Source organism: Sesamum indicum, linkage group LG13 (genome assembly GCF_026168435.1).
Source record: "Sesamum indicum cultivar Baizhima isolate 11 linkage group LG13, ASM2616843v1, whole genome shotgun sequence".
NCBI classification, from domain to species: domain Eukaryota; kingdom Viridiplantae; phylum Streptophyta; class Magnoliopsida; order Lamiales; family Pedaliaceae; genus Sesamum; species Sesamum indicum.
In genome coordinates, this window is record NC_142669.1 from 12,806,637 (window position 1) to 12,827,403 (window position 20,767).

Sequence of the window (20,767 nt, forward strand, 5' to 3'; positions counted from 1 at the left end):
AATCAAATCTCAAGATGTTAAATGTAATTTTTCAGATCACATAGGGGTCTACTTATAATTACACTAAATTCCAGAGGAGAAAAGTATAATTATCCCTGAAATAAAATTTCAAAACTTAAGGAATGTGTCATATATAAACAATATTGATTTTTAAAGGATTGAAATATGTAATCTATTCCATCTAACTTATTGGAGATGCAAATTATTTATTTCGAGATTATAAGTTTGGATCCGCATTTCTTGCATTAAACTTGCAAAAAGAAGTAAATAATAAGATCAACTAAACATCTTTTTTAATTTATTCCCAAATGGTATTTTTTTTCCATAGATTTTTGTGGAGTGTGAACTAACATTTAAAAAAAAAAAAAAAAACTTAGAGTTGACTATATTTTTTCTAGATTAACTCACAATACATAGTTTCTGCAGTTAAAATATAGGTTTGGGTGCACAATATGATCTCTTTGAATTGGATCTCAATGAAGATATTAATTGAGAGTTGACACTAAAAACCAGCCCAACTTGCTCTTACTATGCCACAAATAATACATCAAATTGATGTATGTGCCTCCACATTAAGTGTTATAGGGTAAATTATACTGATATTTTCTGGGATTAGATCAGATTATACAAATATTTTTCGTATTTTATAAAATTACAGTTATATCTCTTGAGGAGTGTGAGTGTAATATTTTTCAAGAGGTGTTTGTGCAAGTTTTGCATTTGAATAGAGGGTGTAGTTGTAATTACAATTGTAGTATTTTTCAGGAGGTGTAGCTATAATTTTGTAAAATACGTAGGTATTTGTGTATTTTGACCTATTCTCAGGGGGTCTCAATGAAATTTACCCTGGGTCGGATATCTAGTCATAAATGGCGGCTTGAAATTGGAGGGCGATCGAGGGTACCTAGTGCCCGTCTAGGTCTGTGATTGAGCCGGTCGAACTTGTTGTTTGACAACTTTTAGAATTAAATTTCAATAAAATCACATTTTAATATCCCAGTCTATTAATTTTTTTTTTAATTTTTCCTCTATTACCCTTAAAATGGGGTTAGTGTTGGATCATAGCTAGGACCTACATCTGTATGATCAATTATAAAATTATGAATCCAGATAAATAATAACTTTTCTTCGTAAAGAATAATTATTTTGAAATCAGTTCTCTCATTACGAAAAAGAAATGGTTATTTCCTACGCTATAAATCATTACGATTTAAAGATAGTAATATATCAATACCATCTACCACGGTTAGATAAAATCGATGCAAAAATTTAAATTTTAATCATAATTATTTAATATTTGTCATGATTTTACCCACGCCAAAATATTTATCATAATCTTTAACTGTAGCAAATATTTTGACCCCATTATAGAAACAACGACTAATAATCATTGTACAATTATAATTAATTAGCATCTATCACAATTTTTACCTTTAACTATGATAATTAGTCATAATAAAAACAATTGAACACTTGTAGAAGCCCAAGAGCAAAACAAATTAAGACTCAGATGGGCCTATGTATAGCCCACAAGATTGGCCACAAGTTATTATATTCCATTCTTCTGCCCATGTTGAAAGTGTGTAAACAAATTTATGTGTTTGAAATTCAAAACAAAAAAAGAATTTTTTTTATCATAAATAAAATATATATTTGAAGGTAAAAAATGGGCAACAATTTCTATTTAATCCTCTGATTTTTCTGAAAAAAATAGAAGATTTGATAGTTGATAATCTGAAGGTGAAGTCTCCATGTAAATTTCCTCAAATTCGAATTTGACTTTTTATAATGTTAATTCAAAAACTCCCGCTCGTAATCCGAATTAAAGGTTATAATCTTTGATTTTGAGGACTTAAAGGTGGAATCCCCGAGTGAATTTTCTTGAAAGTTGAATTTATAAGGTGGATTGGAGGCTTGTGCTTGTAATCCCGAATAAAATGCTATAATTGGTTGCGTCCCTTTGGCGAACGACTAGATCTCCACCTTCAACGCCTTTAAATATTTTTTAGCTCGACGAACTTTGTAGAGAATTTCTCAAGATCTTCTTTGCTGACTTTATTCTTCAATCTCTACTTGTGTGTCTTGAATCAGTTTTAAAGACCCACTTCTATAAGTGTCAAAGAGGTAGAATCGTGAGTTACTTTAACTCTTTTTGTATTATCTCCTTATAATCTAATTAGAAAAAAAGATAAGTACATAATATACTTAAAACGATATGATTGGTTAGTTTTACATTATCTCTTTAATATTTATATTTTCTATAGAGATAAATCCATCATGTATTGAAATTATATGATTGGTCAACTTGATATCATCAGAAAGAACGGACGGCTTCAAACAATCATCCAATTCAATCAACTAAGTCTTTTCCTCAATTGCCTTTCAACTTTCTCCCTTTTTTTGTTCTTCTACATATGCATGTAGTGTTTGAATGAGGCCATGGAATCGACTCTGGCCTATGTGAGTGTTGAGTTTGCTTTGGCCCATATCAGTATTTGATTCTATAGCTACATGTATCATAATGTTTTGAGTTTACATGGCACTTTTCCTCTCAAAACTAACTTTAATATATGGCAGAATTTCTATGGGTCATGCAAATACTTGGGCTATGGAAACACCTAATGTAGATAGATTACCACATTTTTTGTGAGAATATATAAGTCTGTTGGAATAGGTGATTAAAAAGCCAATTGGATTGACGATTTTGAAAATCATTCAACGATCTTTATTAAATTAATATTGTCTTGATGTATATGATAAATATTCATCTTAGCATATGTATCTGTTATGCTTATCAATTACATTAAATGGCTCTTTACGTCACAATATATGCCCACAAACCAATTAGATAATCCATAGTTGGGCTGCACATTGGATGTCGGTTATAAAACCAACTTCTGAGAGTTGATCTGAAACATTTTAAGTCGAGAATCCCGGAATAGGGCATCAAGAGTCTTATAGATACTTGCACAAAGTATTGCATTCATTGGATGAGTGTAATGTATCATCGGTGACAGATGTTGAATGTCTATGCAATTTTAGTGGGTTAGTTGACAGGGTAGTCAGTTGATTAAATTGACTCACGATAACCGTCATATGGAAGTCTTGGAGACTTGGTTGATATAATTGGAATTCACAACTCCTATAATACGGGAGTATTCCTCAAACTTGAGGAACCATGAGAGTCACACACACAGAGTAGTTGTATCTTAGATCTAGCGAGATGTGATCGTGTTACAGATATGATTATTGTAAGCCTTGTCTAGTGTAGTAAGAATGTATAGTTTGGGGGGTGGGTTCCAAGAAGAGGATTTTTTCCTTGTCAATATATGACAACGACATCTATTATGCGTTCGGAGATGCATTCATGCTCTTAGAATTTGTGGCCACAATGATTGATCGAATACGAAATAGTTTTCAATGCCGAGCAATGAAGCAAACACAGTTTAAATATTAAGCATAGATGGTTAGTCCACGATGAGAATTGATACCTAATTCCATGTCCTAGATAAATTGATATTGTTAATTAAAGAAATTTGAGCTTATATTTTTAATTGGATTAAATGACAATGAGCGTAATTTAGTTTGATTTTATTTAATTGGATTTAATCCAAATCCATTGGACCTTTGAGCTTGTTTTAATTTATTTAAAATGAAGCCCAATTCGCTAAATTAGGGCCCAAGAGCTGAGAGTTGATTTTATTGTTAGGAAGGGAGTCCAAATGAGAGGTAATTGAATTGCACCTTTGGAACGTGCAACTCGGCCACTAATTGTGACCTTTCCACATAGAATGATTTGATCCTACCATGTGGAAAGGGGTTTTGATTGAGGGGATCGAGTAGAATGCGCTTTGACACATTTTCACTCTCCCATCAACACAAGCACACAAAAACACAACATACCCTCCCTCACAAGTCTCTCTTATACTCGGCCACCCTCCCCAATCCCAATCTCTGCTTCTTCTTTGATCAAGGATCAACTCAAGAACTTGAGTAGATCAAGATAATACACTAGTCAATGAGGGAGATGGAGTTGGTGGCGGCGTGAGGGGAGGGAGATGGGCGCGAGGGGAGCAGCGGCAATGAAGAAGAAGATGAAGGTGTTCCTCACCATGCCAACCAAGGTAGGTGAATAGTGGGTCATCCAGCTGGCGCTTGGAACTATTCACTCTTTTGAAGAATTTAGCTCGACCTTCCTTCACCAATATGCAAACAATAAGTAGTAGTCGAAGATGGCGATGAGCCTCTTCAACATCAGATAGAAAGTGAACAAGTCGTTAAGTGCTCACATATACACATTCAATAGTATTGTGCAGTCAGTACAATTTTTTTTTATTTGTTTGGTTCATTTAAAATATAACAATTTTGTTCACGTGATGGGCAAAATGTATGCATGTGCATTGAAGTTAATATGAAGCTAATATTAAAATGTGGTAGTTTCACGTAATGCTAACAAATAAGTCAAATAATTTGATACTTGATTAAAATTGATTGATAAAAATTCATTAGAAATTTATTTTGTTAAATTTTAAAAATTAAATTGAATAAAATTTTGTGTACGATAATACACAAAATGATAAAATTTTGGGCTCAATTGCATTAGTTTGATTCAGAATGACAAAAGATATTTAAAAATATTTAAATTATTTGAATTCGATTTACGTATAATTAACAAATAAAATTCATTTAACCTGAATTGAATCAACAATTAAATTAAATTCAAACTAATATTCGATAATAATCTACACAAATTTGCAGAATAAAATTTATTTGGGTCAACTTCAATAATTTTATGATCCTAATTTCATATCTCTTACGATATAGCGGTATTATAATACGACTTTCACTCTATTTTGCCCTTTGATTTCTTAGGTGTAGTTTTATATTAAAGTCGTTTTTGACTAGGCATGAAGTCTTTTGTTATTATTATTATTAATTTTTTTTATTATTTCGTCCTCTCTCAGTTGGTGAATTTAAATTAATTACATAATAGAAAATTATTGTATTTATAATGGATAGTGAGATTTATTTAATTTTATTTCCTATTCGAAATTTGAATTTAAATTCTAATAAGGGTGCATTGGTGGAAAAGCGGACATGAATAAGTTAAGTTAAAAAAATGAAAATCACTAGTAAAAATACTATTCAAATAAAATAAAAAATTTGATATATTTGATATATCTTATTCTATTTTCCACAGACCAAGCCTCAAATAAAAAACTCAACATCATATTATATTATTTAAATAATCACCATTCTAAAGTAATCAAAATAATTTTGTTGTTTACCTTATTCAGATTTTTGTTGCATTCATTCGTTTTGTAATTTTATAGTTTTATAATTGTAAGTTATTTTTTTTTTGTTTACTTTTGATTCTGCTGTAAATTAAAAAAATCATACTAAGAAGTTTTGTCTATCTATAATTATAATTCAGTAATTTTATTTTTAAATTTAGAGAGTATGTCCTATTTCTTGGAATAACTATCATTTGTAAATTAATTTGATCTGTTCCCAATTTTCCCCATCCTTTAATTATTTGCATCCAAACAATTCGATAAATCATAGTAAGAAGTTTTGTATATCTATAATTATAATTCAATAATTTTATTTGATAACAATTCAGAAGAAAGAACATCAATAATATGAAAACGAACATGAGCAGAAAATTCTTGTAAGAATTACGATAGGGAATCCATTAAAATCACTATATATAATAATTTTTTTCTTTGTATATTTTTTATTGTACACAAAAAAATATAGAAAATTGTTGTTAAATCTGAATTTGGAATTTCGTGTGTGTTCAAAGATAAACCTATTATTTTATGTTAACGATAAAAAAAAATTACAATAATAGTAGTTGTAATTTATTGTGAAGAATGATGATATATATATTTATTTGATGTGAAAATGGTGGTTGGAAGTTTTTAGGGACTGTAATGATTGTGCTCCATTAAATCAAATCACGATTGAAGGTTGCTTGTGGAAGCAATTGAGCCATTTTCAAGAAAGTTGCAGCTAATTGATCATACTATGTCATGATGTATTAGTGTGTTTTTACTAGCATGTCCCTATCAATTTGTGTATTTCCCATGCAACTATGCAAGCTTCACTCTCTATAAATACCATCTCCATGCCACAATCCCCTCACTTGCCCCATCTTCCTATTTTTTGTTCACTCAACCCTTTGCAAAGTTGTTCTCATTTTTACCACTAAAAGTACCATGACTCCGATAGGATATAAATTCCAGTCAGTCGTTTTCTATAATCAAAAGTGGACAAGGGAGACGGAGACTTGTTCGTCCAATCTCTCATTTACCTAAAGCGACTAGGTATTTTTTGGGCTTCGGGATGCGACTAATGTATGCGTGGGGTTATGGCAGGGTGGACAAACTTCGCGAGCGATTTTATACATTCCAATGGGCGGGAAATCACTCCGGTGTGAATTGAAACCACGACGAGTGGAGATTGACAACGGAGGACGCCATGTGGGAGGACATTTGCAAGGTATGTGTTACTATTTTAAGTGGTTTCTGTTTATTATTGTTATTGCCAAATTTTATTTTTATTTAATGATAATGATTCTTATAACCGTGCAATGCTAATCTATAGGAGAAAAAACTCGCCCGATGCTACATGAATGCTTACGAGCCAAAGTGGGATGAGATGTGCGAGCTCTTCGACAATCATGAGAACGCCACAATCTAGATATTAGACGAAGAAGAAGATGGTGATGATCCTTTTGCGGCGAATCCAGGTTTGGTGGACCCCCACTCCCCCGTGCAACGAGCTTGTCACTGTTATGTTTGATTCTGTCCGCATGCACATGTCGGATAGCTCGGATGACTCCACGTCATTTGCTGCGCTTTTCAAAGACATCAATGATGACGCTGACTCAACTCTCCCGAAGGCTCCGAAAGATAACGGCGCAAGCTCGTCGAAATCCGCCCCGCCGGATGAGCCCCACACTGTTGGATGATGCTGTTGGAGGTTATGTTGGTTTTTTTCTTTTTCTTTTTTGGAATAAATGGTGTTGTAGGCTGCTTTGATGGTGTCGTGATGGAAGGTTGATGTAATGGCCCGAATGGTTTTTTTTGAAATGGTTATCTTTAAATTTCTTTTGCTTATATCTATGTTTGTGTTATTCACTTGCCTTCAACAAATTATCAATATCTTTTTCACGCACAAATATATTCATTTTGAACTTGACGACTTCTGTGTACATACATTTATTGGAATGCAAGAGATTATTGTATTGAAATAGAAATGTGAGGGACAAAATGATTTAAGGTAAAATTTTTTGAAGGGTAATTTAGAAAATTTATATAATTTCGGCTAAAAATTAAAGTTGGAAAATTATATTTTAAGAATTAAAAAAAACCTTTTTTACTTTTTTAAATTATATTTTAATTTAATTGAAGAAATAAAAAATATTAAAAATAATAAATGACAAAGTTATATATTAACGTTGTTTCTGCAATTTTCTGTATTATATATAAATGAACATAAAATATACACAATTTTTCATAAATTTATATATGTACTATACATTACTGTATCCTAATAAAAATTATTAGGAACTAATTCTTATAAATTTTTCCGGGAAAGTTTTGGTGTCATTTTTTGCATATATTTGTAGTGCAAAACACATTTTGTTTTTTGGGTGTCATTTTACCTATTTTTGCAAATCAATTTTGTGAAACAAAAATCACGTTTAAATAGATAAAAGCTATACTTTATGGCTTTTATTCTTATTGTAATTATTTTTTATTTGAGTATCAATTATAACCATTATATTCTACCAGCACCACTTGACATGAAGTTAATTTTGGAATTTAATGATAATTTATAGATGTATAATAAATTATTTGAACTGTAAATCCAAAGGCGATATAATATTATTATATTTTCATAATGAAACCAGTTCCATTCCGATCAACTTTAAGATATCGCAGATACAATCATTCAACTAACATTGACGTTAGCGGTCCTCGGCCATCCCACAAATGACCGGCCATTGCATCGCGGAAGGCTGCTTGCATTTTATACCTTTTAAAAAAACTTATTATTTTATCAAATTAATATATATAATTTAAATAATTAATTATATATTTAGCAGTTCAGTTTGATTTTTTTTTGGTGTTTTTAAATTTTAAATTAAAATTAAATTAATAGTGAGGTGCGATTTTACTATAAATTTAAAATCATAGTTTAAATAATAAATTATAAAAAATGATTTGATTTGATTTGGTTGAGGCAGTTTGTGGGTTGTAATGTTTTCTTAATCCCTAATTAGAAGGATAAAAAGACATTTTTGGAATAAGACTTTTAAGATTTTGGTTATTGTATGTTACTATAAAGGCTAAAGTCATCATGATATTATATAATTGTCATTTTTCTTTAAAAAAAAATCAATCTTATTATATATATATATATGTATATATGAATGCGTACACTTTTTGATATTCATTTTATTCATTTTTAACACCCATTATGTTATACCCTTTTGCATCTCCCATTATGATTTGTAATTATAATAGTTATGGCGTATTTTGTGACCACAATTTTGGTGGTTTATAAATACCACCGTGTATTTTATTTGTAAATGGATTTTTGGAGAGAATAAAAAAGTGATTTGGAGAAATACATATATTATTTTCTGTATACTCTATTAAGAGTGATAGGTCAATAAACGTAGAATTTCTCTAAATTTATAACAAATCTTAATTATTTCCCCTAATTCGCATTATTATGAAGCTAATGATTCTAAAACTAGTTAGGAGTAATATCACAATATAACAAAAATCATCTATTAACCATGAAATACTATATTCTTACTTTCAAAATTCTTTCCAAAAGTTTGAAATAGAATATACATACATATATATATGTATATGGGTAATTCTATTGACATCTCGTCAGATTACATTAAATTACACAAATACCCCTATTTTTATAAAATTACTGCTACACTTTTGAAGGGTGTTATTGTAATGTTTACAGCTACACTAAATCGTTTTAGTGTAATATTTTTTAAGGGGTGTTTGTATAAATTTTGCCTTTGAATAAGGGGTCCAGTTGTAATTACAACTATAGTCTTAAAATATATAGCTATAATTTTATAAAATGTAGTGGATATTTGTATAACTTGGTCTAATATATATGCAATTTCACGTGCTATCGTGGTAAAGATAATTAATTTAAATTTTATTTGAAAAATGGAATCCTGAAAATATGAAGGGCTTGAAATATATCATTATATTAGAATTGAGTTCTCCCTTAATCATACTTTTTACAATTAGTAGTCGTCATTGCATACGGTTCTCGTGAGTATATAAAAAAAATATGATGTGGGATGGAGATTTTATTAAAAATTTAGAAGTTTATAATAAAAATAAACATGGAGAAGTTTTCATAGAGAGAAACAGGAAGTAGTGGGTGAGAGAAAAAAAATATAAAATTGTGAGATTATTAATTTTTTTTTGAAATTACTATGACGGCCAAATTTATTTTGAGGAAAAGAACTGAATTTAAGGGTAAATTTGGATATTAAAAAAAATTAGTACGATAAAATATTTTATTTTATAAGAGTATAGATTTTTATTTCTTTTGGTTAGGTGAATTGATGAATTTAAAGATTTATACAGTAAGATTTGTGTGTATTAACAAAACGGGCCGGGAAGTGATTTGGAGCCCAAACCCGAATACCATATATGGGTTTAATATGCCTTAACCAACAGTCCATCTACTCGGAGCTGAGTGGGAAAGTCCTACACTGGGAGAATGGAAGAAGACGAAACCAACCTCCAGAGCTTCCTCCGATGGGCTGCGGCGCTGGGAATCTCAGATTCTCCCATTTCTGACTGCTCTGCTTCCACTTGTCTCGGCCGTACTCTCTCCGTCTCCCATTTTCCTGAAGCCGGCGGGTGAATTTCAAATTCCACGTAGTTTTTCTGTATGTGGAGTACAAGGGTAAATGTAAATGAAAGTATTGTGATGATTGATGCAGGAGAGGTTTAGCTGCTGCGCGTCGTATAAGGAAAGGGGAGTTGATTCTGAGGGTTCCAAAGGCGGCTTTGGTGACGAGTGATTGTCTAATTAGCAACGATGAGAAGTTGTCTGCTGCTTTGGGGAAATACCCTTCACTCTCTTGTACTCAGGTGGGCATTTCGTTTGTATTTGTTTTTGAGGGTTTTGGGTTTTATAGTTCTCCGCAACTTCACCAGTTTGTTGGAAGGATCAAAAGGGAGTAGGCTTTTCTGTTGAGTTTCTTGAATATGGAGTTGCTAACTAGGGATATTATGTCGTTTGAGTTGAAAACTAGGGACGGGGGAATTCACCTAGTTGTAGAAAGAACATAAAGAAGATCATTATATATTTGGGATTGATCTTTTAGTTTAGTTTAAAGCAAAATGGAAAGAGCTAGCTGCAATTAGTTCTGTCCCTGATTCATTAAGTGATGTTAGAAGTGAGAATACTTCATTGATTAGAAAAGGCGGAGAAAGTTGATAATCATGATGCTTTTAACAACATGGAGTTGGTTCAATTAGAGTCTTAATATCACTTTTGTCAGCAATTGCATCACTTCCCCGTAGGGAATATACTTGAACTTAAATATCTAAAAGATGTATGGCTTTATGTTGAAAATTGATGAAGTCAAGTAAATAACACTGACTAAGACTAAGCAATTGTGAATAACGTATATCTTATGTACTAACTGGAGTTTTGATTTGATCCAGATATTGTCCATTGCTTTACTGAATGAAGCGAACAAGGGCAGGAGTTCTTGGTGGTACCCTTACCTGAAGCAGTTGCCTCAAAGTTATGACTTACTCACAAGTTTTGGTCAGTTTGAGATAGAAGCTTTGCAGGTCAGTTTTGGTTAATGATTCAACTTTTGGCAGTTTATGGATTTATTCAAAAATTAATATTAAATGATTATGTATTGGAAGAGATGGTCTTGATGTGAAGCATGCAAATATCACTTGTAGATTGATGATGCTATTTGGACTGCAGAAAAAGCTGTTCACAAAGGTAAAATGGAATGGGAAGAAGCTAATCCAGTTATGTGTGAACTTAATCTCAGGTCTCAGCTGATGACCTTCAATGCATGGCTTTGGGCTTCTGCAACAGTAAGCACCCCTCGGCCATCCGATCACCCAACCAAAAGAAAAATGTTAATCCAAAGAAATGAGAAAAATCTGTATCAATAGTTTTGTTGTCCAGAGCTTTCTTTGTCACTTCAACCGTTCACTTTAGATTTTTGACATTATTCTTTACCAGAAATGTAAGTCTGAAGTTTCATGATGAATTGTTTTGTGAAGATATCCTCGCGCACTATGCATATACCATGGAATACTGCGGGTTGTTTATGTCCGGTAGGAGATTTCTTTAATTATGCACCTCCTGAAGAAGGTCCGTATCACTTAAACAGTTAAACTGCTTGGTGTTACTCGCTCTTTCTCGCACATAACCTATTCTTCTGGTATTTGAAGGAGAAAGGTCAGGAAATTCAATAGATGAGCTGTTAGATGCAAACACAGATAGGTTAACTGATGCTGGTTTTGATGAAGGAGTTGCTAGTTATTGCTTCTATGCTAAGAGAAACTATGGAAAAGGAGATCAGGTATTACTCAGATCTTCCTTCTGTTTATTCATCTAGCTTGATGTTGCTAGTGATATGTGTTTGTGTTATCCTATGAACATAAATTTATTCATTTTTGCTTCATGTTTGATTCTGTGCATCATATTCAACCTGTATGGTGGCCCACTTGCTACTTCATTAGCACACCTCTTATGGCTTCTCTGATTGGTTAGCAATTCTCAGACATCTGTTTGCCACATTACATAGGATAACACGTGCTTCTTTCTAGTGCGTGTGGATGAAGCCAAGCCTTGAAAGGCTGGGGTTTCTATAAAATAAGGGAAAAGAAAGCTGAACATTAAACAAGATTGCTTTTGTTTTAATCTTTTGGATAAAAGATTAAAACCTAATGTTTAACATGCTGATTTTTTGGTAAACATACTAGTGGTATAAAATATAAATTATTTATGCAATTACGCGCATGCTTCGAAAAGGCGCGCCGCGTTGTGCACCATGGCTCCGGAGCACCTTTGCACCATGTGCCTTTAACAATCATTAAAACAGTGTGTTTATATCTATATCTATATATCTATATATATATATATATATAATAGCTGCTACAGAAACAGTAATTCAAGGTTTCTTAATAATATGTTTTTAGAAAAAAGTTTGAGAAGTGGACAACTTTTTGTTCTGTTTTTAGGAAAAAACTGACCAACTTAAGCTGGGCTGCTCTTGAACATTCTAAATAAGTTGGTCGCTTATGGCAAATATAACTGTCAGGACCTGGTTGTTTAACTACGTAATGATGGGCAACTAGGACAATAAAGAAGCGTCTTTTTTAATAATAGTGTGGGTATCGTTGACCCTCCTTCTATATCCAAAGAAAGGGCTACTGAAGAAAGAAACTTGTTGTAAGTTGTTTTGGTCCCAGCCTGCAAGAGTCTCTAGATAATGGTCTAAGTCGGTAGACCAACATACATGGTGTGCAGAATACCTTGTGAGAGTTTTGAGCAAAAACCCTTGTGACATTGGAGTACTCCTACCCCGGCCGGGGGAGCATATGGTGTGTATTCTAATCCACGGGGAGTTACAGCAATGTGATTCATTTGGGACTGGGAAATTGTCAGTTCTTCCCAAAATCAAATGGGATAAGCTTCCCTCCACATTGAACGAATAAGTAAGCCTTTGGGTTATTGACACTTGATTATTAATTTGGACTACCTAAATTGTCTCCGGAATGGACAATCTCTGATTTCTACCTAAGAAATGGCTGTCGAAAAACACATTTGTTCTCTGCGTGATGATACCAATTTATAATATTTAATATACTTTTTGTCTGCAGGTTCTTCTAAGTTATGGTACATACACAAATTTGGAGCTTCTCGAGCACTATGGCTTTCTCCTGCAGGAAAACCCAAATGACAAGGCTTTTATTTCCTTGGAACCTGAAATGCATTCCCTTTGTTCGTGGCCCAGAGAGTCAATTTACATTTCTGAAGATGGAAAGCCATCCTTTGCTCTTCTCTCAACTGTCCGTTTGTGGGCAACCCCTATGAGCAAGCGACGGTCAGTTAAACACATTGCATTCTCAGGCAATCGTATATCAGCTGAGAACGAGGCTGCTGTAATGGAATGGATAGCGGATAAATGTCGGGCATTGTTGAGCGGTTGTTCATCCACAATTGACGAAGATATGCTAATGCTCCACATCATTGATAACTTCCAAGATTACACGGGAGAACCAGAGCTATCACCAGCATTATGTGATGAGATTCGTGCTTTCTTAGAGAGCAATCATGTGACATGTGGAGGACTCTCCACCAAGTTGCATGTTTCTTTAAAAACGAGAAGGGCCGTATATAGGTGGAAATTGGCAGTTCAATGGAGACACAGGTACAAGAGAATTTTATCTGATTGCATCTCATATTGTACTAGCATGTTGGATAATCCTTCTTGATGATATTATCCAACCATAACTGCAGCTGTGACCTGATCTAATATGATCGAATCACTTCAGAAGAAAAGAAGCTGATTCTTCTCTGAATCTTGATCTTAGAGAATATTTGCCTCCAGGAGAAAAATTTTACATTTTGATGAGGAAGTAAGGGTGATAAATAAGTAGGTTGGGTCGGGTTAGAATTATGTAAAAAAATGGGCTCGATTCAAAATGGATTGGGTTTTAAATGCATCTAAAATTAATGGGTTAAAAAAGGATTGGGTTGCAAAATGGGTCCCATTTATAGAAGTTAGTTATTTATAGCACAACTAAATCAACAATAAATTTTAAATAATTAAATCATGTATTCGACTTATTTAAAATTCATCATCAACTCATATAAGATCTATGGTACAATAAAATTTAATTAAATTCGACTCAAACATACTAACCACGATCTAGTAAATTTGTTTCTTCCAACAAATGTGAAAAGAAGCTAGAAAATATGAAAGCAGTTAGTGATATGTAGTACAACTAAATCAACAATAAATTTAAACAATTAACTATGGATTCGACTTATTTAAGATTCATCACTAATCTACAAAAAAGTCATTACTAATCCATATAAGACCCGTGGTGAAGTTGTAAAATATTTTGAGTCCAATTTAGCCCATGAGTTTTGACCCAAATTGCCACCTCTGATTGAATCTGAACTCGGGAAAACCTGTCTTGATTCCGCTCTTAATGGGGTGGGTTCGGATCAAAAAAATAGAGATTGAAATGGGTAGTGGGTCATAAAATTTAGTGTGATTGCCAAAATGTGTATATATCACTAGCAAGTCCACTAGTTATTAAGTAGTATAATTTGTATCGATCCCATAAGAATTTAAATGTTATAACTAATCTACAATTATTTGGATCACCGTGAATCATGTAATAGATTACTACTACGAAAAATAATTACTAAAGAGAATAAGACGAACGAACACGTTGGATAAAATTCAAGAGTGAAAGAGATGCTAAGATTATAGGTTCACCTAATTGATCCAATGAATGCGAAATTAACAAATTAATTTAATGTGCAAGTGTTTTCGTACACTGAGGTTCTTCCCATGTTAATTCAATATACTCTTTCGAGTTATACCAAATCTATTACTATCAAGGAATTAGTGAATTCCTCCTTTATGAAACTCTTGACAATAATTAAGATATGTGAAAAATCTATGCAACCAAATGAATGACGTCTATATACCATTCAATTCACACCACGAGTTATATCATGTCCACTATGTCGATTTTTCTTCCAGTCCATCAATATAATTAAGTTAATTTAAAAAGTAATCAGACTCTCAAATTATAATAACAAGCACAATAATTTGTGGACATATGAAAATAAAGTCGTAGATTAATTCGGTAAAATACTCAAAACATTATCTCTTAGGGTTCCCAAAAGCCTTAGTAAAAAGTATATTAGTTCATACTAAGTTGAACACAAAGAAGATAGATTCAGAACAACTCATGGAATGAAAATTAGGTTTTAACGGTTGTCACTCTGGTGCCGGATCAACTTCTCCACTCGTCTCATTGTCTTCTCCTCGTGCTTGAGTGTGATTTTCAGATTTTGTCTCCAGCAAAAATCGTCCTTGTTGCTTCCTTATTTTCTTCCTGTTATCCTAGTTCTAAAATGTTGTAGGAAAGAAAAAAAGAATCTTCCTTCAATCAACCTTTCTTTCTTTCCTTTCAAATCAGCAAATTAGGGACTCTTCAGTTTACACCTATCGTATGTCTGATAACCCATGTTTAGAAAAGTTAAACACTCCCCTGTTCAAATTCGGTTAAAAAAAGTTGAGTTGGGTTTGACCTGGAGCCATACAACTCTTTTTTGTTTGAGTTTGGCTCGATTTTAGTGCACAAACTACTTGGCTCGGTTCAACTCGACTCAAAATTGGCTCAATTCGTTATTTTGTCCTGTCCTTGATATAGCTACTGTAAATGTATGTGGCCCATGACCAATTATTTGGAAAGCCCAAATCCAATCCCCACTGGAAGACCTTTCTATCACCAAGGCCCAAGTATTTCACTTAGGCCCATGAACCGACCCATCCCACTCTTGTACCCGCCCCAGTTAGTTAATAATCCCTTTAACCCTACATCCTAAAATCATTTTCACTCTTAGTTTTCTCTCAACAGCGGCCGATTTCCTCCCCCCTCTTCAAGCCAACTCCTAGTCTTCTTCCTCCTCTTAATCTTCAAGAATGGCTTCCCAATGTCTTTGGGAACACTCAAAACCGCCATCTTCTTCCTATCTTGACACTATAAATATTATCTCTTCTCCTTATGTCAATAACACCAAAAAATATCTCTGGAAATTTTTGTGATATTGAAACCTTAGTGGTTGTCTATTTTTCTTCGTGTTTTCGGTTCTGAGTGAACAAAATAAGGAGTTTCTCTTGGTGAGAAAAGAAGGAGCAACCGTGGTGGTTATTGTGGTTGCCGGCCTTTCTCGTGGCCGTATGCGACTACCTCGGATCTGTGGCTCTCTGAGCCGATATTACCGCTTTCCTTTTACTGTTGTTTAAATTTCTATATATTTATTATCATTGTTGTATATCTTGGCCAATATTATTAATTTAAGGGTTCAAATCCCCGAAATCTGTAATAGTTGAATTAGGTGTTCTCGAGCTTCCGCTGAAGGGTTTTTATGCAACAGTGATATCAGAGCAAGGTATTTGATCCTTCGCCTCAGTGGTGGTATTTTCTCTTTAACCCATCCTCTTATTTTCATGTTTAATTGCTGCTGAAAATTACTGTTTTGGTGCGTTATTTGTTGTTGAAAATTGCTGCAGTTTTAATATTTTTAGGGCAAAAATTACTGTTGTTATATTGTTATTTTGCTGTTGTTTTTTATTGCTTTTTTGGGCAACAAAACCTGCAGTTTTTTGGTTGCTAAAATTTGTTGTTCTCACTGTTTTTGACCGAAAATACATGTTGTTTTTTAGTTGTTGTTTTGTTGTTCTTTCACTGCTTTTTGACAATATCTGCTACTGCTTTAGTTGCTGTTCTGCTGTATTTTTCACTGTTACTTGGCCGAAAAAATTCTGTGATATTTTTGAAAATTTTATGCGGTTTAGCCGTTTTTTTCGCCTCTGATAAAATCGATTATTCTACCTCTGTTTGTGTCTATTTGCCGCTGCAATTGTGTTTGGAATTTCTGTGATATATTATTGTTGGCCCATTCCTCGATCTCCTTCAAACCACTGACTTGGCCGAACCCTTGAGGTTGCGGGTATCTAGTTGAGCTTGACCGAGATCCTTCTTAATTCTGTAATTTATTTGTGATTGTCATCTTTTTTTTCTAGTATGTCTAGATATAACTTGCAACCTTTTGATGGGAAGTCCTATTTTAATATTTGGCAACAAAAGATGAAAGAAATTCTAATTCAACAGAAAGTTTTTAGAGCAATTGATGAAAAATATGCCGAAAGTGTGTCTGACGAAAAGAAACTTGAAATTGATGAGTTTGGTTATTCTTCAATAATTTTAAACCTTTTTGACACTATTTTGCGAAAAGTCGGAAAATAAAATTCTGTAAAAAAATTATGGAATAAGCTTGAAAATAGTATACAGAAACATCCTTGCCAAATATGTTATTTTTACTCGAAAAGTTTTTTCATTATAAATTGAATTTGTCCAAAAATATAGAAGAAAATTTAGATAGTTTTACAAAATTAATTCAAGACATTAAAATTAACAGGTGATAAGAATATTGATGAGTATTCTACTATTGTTTTGTTAAATGCAATCCCTGATGATTATAGCGATGTTAAAGCTACTATCAAATACCGTAGATATAATATTAGTCTTGATACCGTTATCAACAGTTTTTAAAAAGTAAAAAAATTGATCTAAAGACTAATAAACTGTATAAGAAACAAAATGAGGTTAATTTTGTGAAAGGAAAACCAAAATATAGAAATTCTTTTCAAAAAGACATAACAAAGAAAGGAATAAAAATCACGCCGTTAATTTTACTGGCATCCTTTTTGGCAATGATGAAACGCCACAAGCCCAAGTTATGGGCCAAATTACCAATTGGGTCCTGATCCAATGTAAAGAATGTAAATATATGTGACCGGTTACGCCCTTTAGACTGCGTACATCTTCTAGGCCCCTTATGGGGCCTCCTACAAGCTAGTCCCCTTCTTTGGGCCAAATATATTTTTATGGTATCAATCTAAATCTTGAAGATAAAATTTTATATGAGTACTAATTTTGAAAATAAAATATTGTGTAGATAAATATGAATTAAAGTCTTAATTGATAATAAATGAGATTTTCTAACTAATGAATTTTTTCTTAGTAATAAAAAGTTTCAAAAATACCAAAAAGAAAATATTTGGTCAACCATCATTTTGCTATATATATATATATATATATATATCCAGAATTAAGTTTCATTTCTACCTATTCTCCAAAGTAACAAATAAAAAAAGATCCAACACACTAACAAATATTTTGAGCTGACTTTAAGTTAATTAATTATCATAAATTAATCTCAAATGTGGATCCTTTTGAAGTTTTTTATTGATAAATTTTAAATAATATATTACCATTTTATTGCTATATATAATAGATTAAAAAGTTCGTCTCTTAACTATACAAAATTATATGCAAGTATTTTGATAATTTAATGTATAATATTCTATACTATTACTAATTATATTATTGCTAAACCAATTAACAGAAATGCTATATCATACATATGTTTAATATTTTTTATAATTAATATAATAATATTTAAATATTATTTATTTATAACAATATAATTTATTAAAACAATATACAAGCCAACAATTTCAAATCTCACCATTGATAGATATGCATTAATGTCAATATTTCCCAGAAAAATACAATTTAGTATCTCTAAATTTGCACCTCCGATTTATTATTGTGTTTTTATTTTTAAAAAATAAAGATTCAATCAAAATTGATATGAAGTGGAAAAAAAAGTTCAAATATAATTTATAATAAATTTTATAAAATGTAATTTTAATCATAATCAAGCATAACAGAATATCTTTTTTCTCTCACAAACAATTATGATACAGCACCAATTTTTTTGGTTATGTTGATAATATCCATAAGTTGATTTTTTTTCTTTGTTGCTTTCTTTCTTTTTATTAAATTATATAGAATTTTTATTCATAATATATTTTAAAATATAAATATTTTTATTATATGCAAAAAAATACAACATGCTACAATAACTAATGTAACATAAAAAACGCATCTTTCACTTAACTGCATGATTTTGATCAAATACTAATTTCATCAAATTTCAAATTTTTATTTTTAAAAGAATCATTAGCCAATGTTGTAATATGCTCATACTACGTTTTGAATTTTAATTCAAAATAAAAAAGACCGTGTATTCAAAATCTAAAATTCAAATTGCTACTACATTAACCAAAGAATTTTTATTTTAATAATTGAAAAATTCAAAATTTTAAAAGTTCAATCAAAATTACACAATATAATCAAAAAAATTAAGCACGTCAAAATAATTTGTGAAATGTTCAAACCATATGTGGAGATGGATCAGAAAATCTGGCTTGGATTTTATCCACAAGGGAGAAAAAACAAAAGTAGCGCTCAGTAATTTCAGCTTCGAATCAGCTGGGGAAATATTCATCACTTCCACCTCCACTACAATCATAAAAAAGTAATAAAATTTACCCAAAAATCAATAATTCTCTCACAGCACTCATTTTCAATTTCAATATTTCCTTGATACATTACAAATAATTCAGGAATTTTTCCTTGTCAAAATTCAGGCCCCTTTCCAATTGGTCACGCAGGCAAGATTCAACAAGACAGGCAGGATTTGGTAGAACAGATTTGTAAGATAAATGCAATTCAGGAACAAGACTGATCTAAGCCAAATACAAGATCCAGTAACATTTATCACACATTTTCCGTAAGAAAAAAATAAAATGGTAAGAAATATTATGTGAATATATGTTGATATTCAGCAAAAGCTTTCAATCTATTAAATCGATAGACATGGGAATGGATCAGATTTTTGGCTTGGATTTCTCCGGAAAGGAGAAATTGTAGTAGCTCAGTTTAATCAACTTCGATCATCTGGGGAAAAAGTCCTCATATCCATAGTATGATTCACCAAAATAGGCTAAAATATACGATTAAAAATTTTTAAATAAAAACGATTTTGAATTATAAAATGTAGAGATGGATCAGAAAATCTGGCTTGGATTTTCTCCACAAGGGAGAAAAAACAAAAAATAGCGCTCAGTAATTTCAGCTTCGAATCATCTGGGGAAATATTCATCACCTCCATCTCCACAATAAACACGAAAAAACGTACAATTCTTTCAGAAAAAGAGGAAATTGAAATAAAAAAGAACAAATAAATTTCACCGGTTCTGATAGAGCAAAGCTCGGCTGCGAAATTGAAGCTCCGTTTGAAACGCAGAAACGGTTAACCAAGAATTTAGCGTCGGCTCATACGCAACGCCCATTTTCAATCGAAGAGCGCCGGTAATCAGTAATCGACGCAATTATACACAACGAACATCCATACGAGAAAACCTAAAAATTGCGTAATCGGGAAACCGGATAGAAATTTGGGAGCGGGAGAGTGGGGTTTAGGAGCCTGGATGAGAGTGGAAGATGAGGCTCGCCGTGAATTGTGAGAGGAGAGTGGGGGAAGTTCTCTTATATATAGGCGTGGAGGAAGTGGCGGAGCTAGGGTTTTACGAAAACCCTAGTTTCAGAAATGAGGGCCGGTTAGACGCGCTAATAATTACCAGCGACTTTGCCAACTCTTTTGTGACTGGTTCTGCGACTTTGCCAACTTTTTTGTGACTGGTTATGCCTTCCTCTCTTTCATTAGAATTCGAATGAAAAATATCGAGATTAGAAAAAAAAATATATATATAAATTTTTAATTTGCATCCCAATTAATATTTTTATGTAATAATTTTATACTTATAAAGAAAAAAATATAATAATGTTAGCATCAATTCATGTATATATATATATATATATATATTACTTTTATCGCTTTATAAATATAAAAATGCATATGAAAACGTTGAAAAAGAGCTAAAATTAAAAAAATATATATAATATTTTTGTTGAGTAAGCATTTTTTTTCAAATTATAATGAAAGAGGTCAGATATAAATAGAGAATTTTTTAAAAAAGTGTAAGTATAACTTTAAAAAA

At 32.1% G+C, this 20,767-nt stretch overlaps 1 protein-coding gene and 3 non-coding genes across 5 annotated transcripts; 1 reads left to right on the top strand and 3 right to left on the bottom strand.

Annotated features, from left to right (window-relative positions):
- Nucleotides 1-9,727: 9,727 nt before the first annotated feature.
- On the top strand, nt 9,728-13,628 carry SDG40 (SET domain group 40). 2 transcript variants are annotated; one of them, XM_011098626.3, is made up of 7 exons: nt 9,728-9,923; nt 10,007-10,157; nt 10,737-10,868; nt 10,989-11,129; nt 11,322-11,412; nt 11,493-11,623; nt 12,927-13,628. In XM_011098626.3, the coding sequence occupies exons 1-7, from the start codon at nt 9,781-9,783 to the stop codon at nt 13,539-13,541; spliced, it is 1,404 nt and encodes a 467-aa protein (XP_011096928.2). In that variant the 5' UTR covers nt 9,728-9,780; the 3' UTR covers nt 13,542-13,628. The 2 variants fall into 2 exon arrangements, with proteins under 2 accessions (XP_011096928.2, XP_088733080.1); XM_088876954.1 differs by having other exon boundaries at nt 11,014-11,031.
- A 5,485-nt stretch (nt 13,629-19,113) lies between these two features.
- Nucleotides 19,114-19,221, bottom strand: LOC148784519 (small nucleolar RNA Z103). Its single transcript, XR_016063913.1, has one exon. It is a non-coding gene; the product is annotated as a small nucleolar RNA Z103 (small nucleolar RNA).
- A 368-nt stretch (nt 19,222-19,589) lies between these two features.
- Nucleotides 19,590-19,689, bottom strand: LOC148784520 (small nucleolar RNA Z103). The gene has a single exon (XR_016063911.1). It is a non-coding gene; the product is annotated as a small nucleolar RNA Z103 (small nucleolar RNA).
- Nucleotides 19,690-19,769: 80 nt separating this feature from the next.
- Nucleotides 19,770-19,878, bottom strand: LOC148784521 (small nucleolar RNA Z103). The gene has a single exon (XR_016063912.1). It is a non-coding gene; the product is annotated as a small nucleolar RNA Z103 (small nucleolar RNA).
- Between the last annotated feature and the right edge of the window lie 889 nt (nt 19,879-20,767).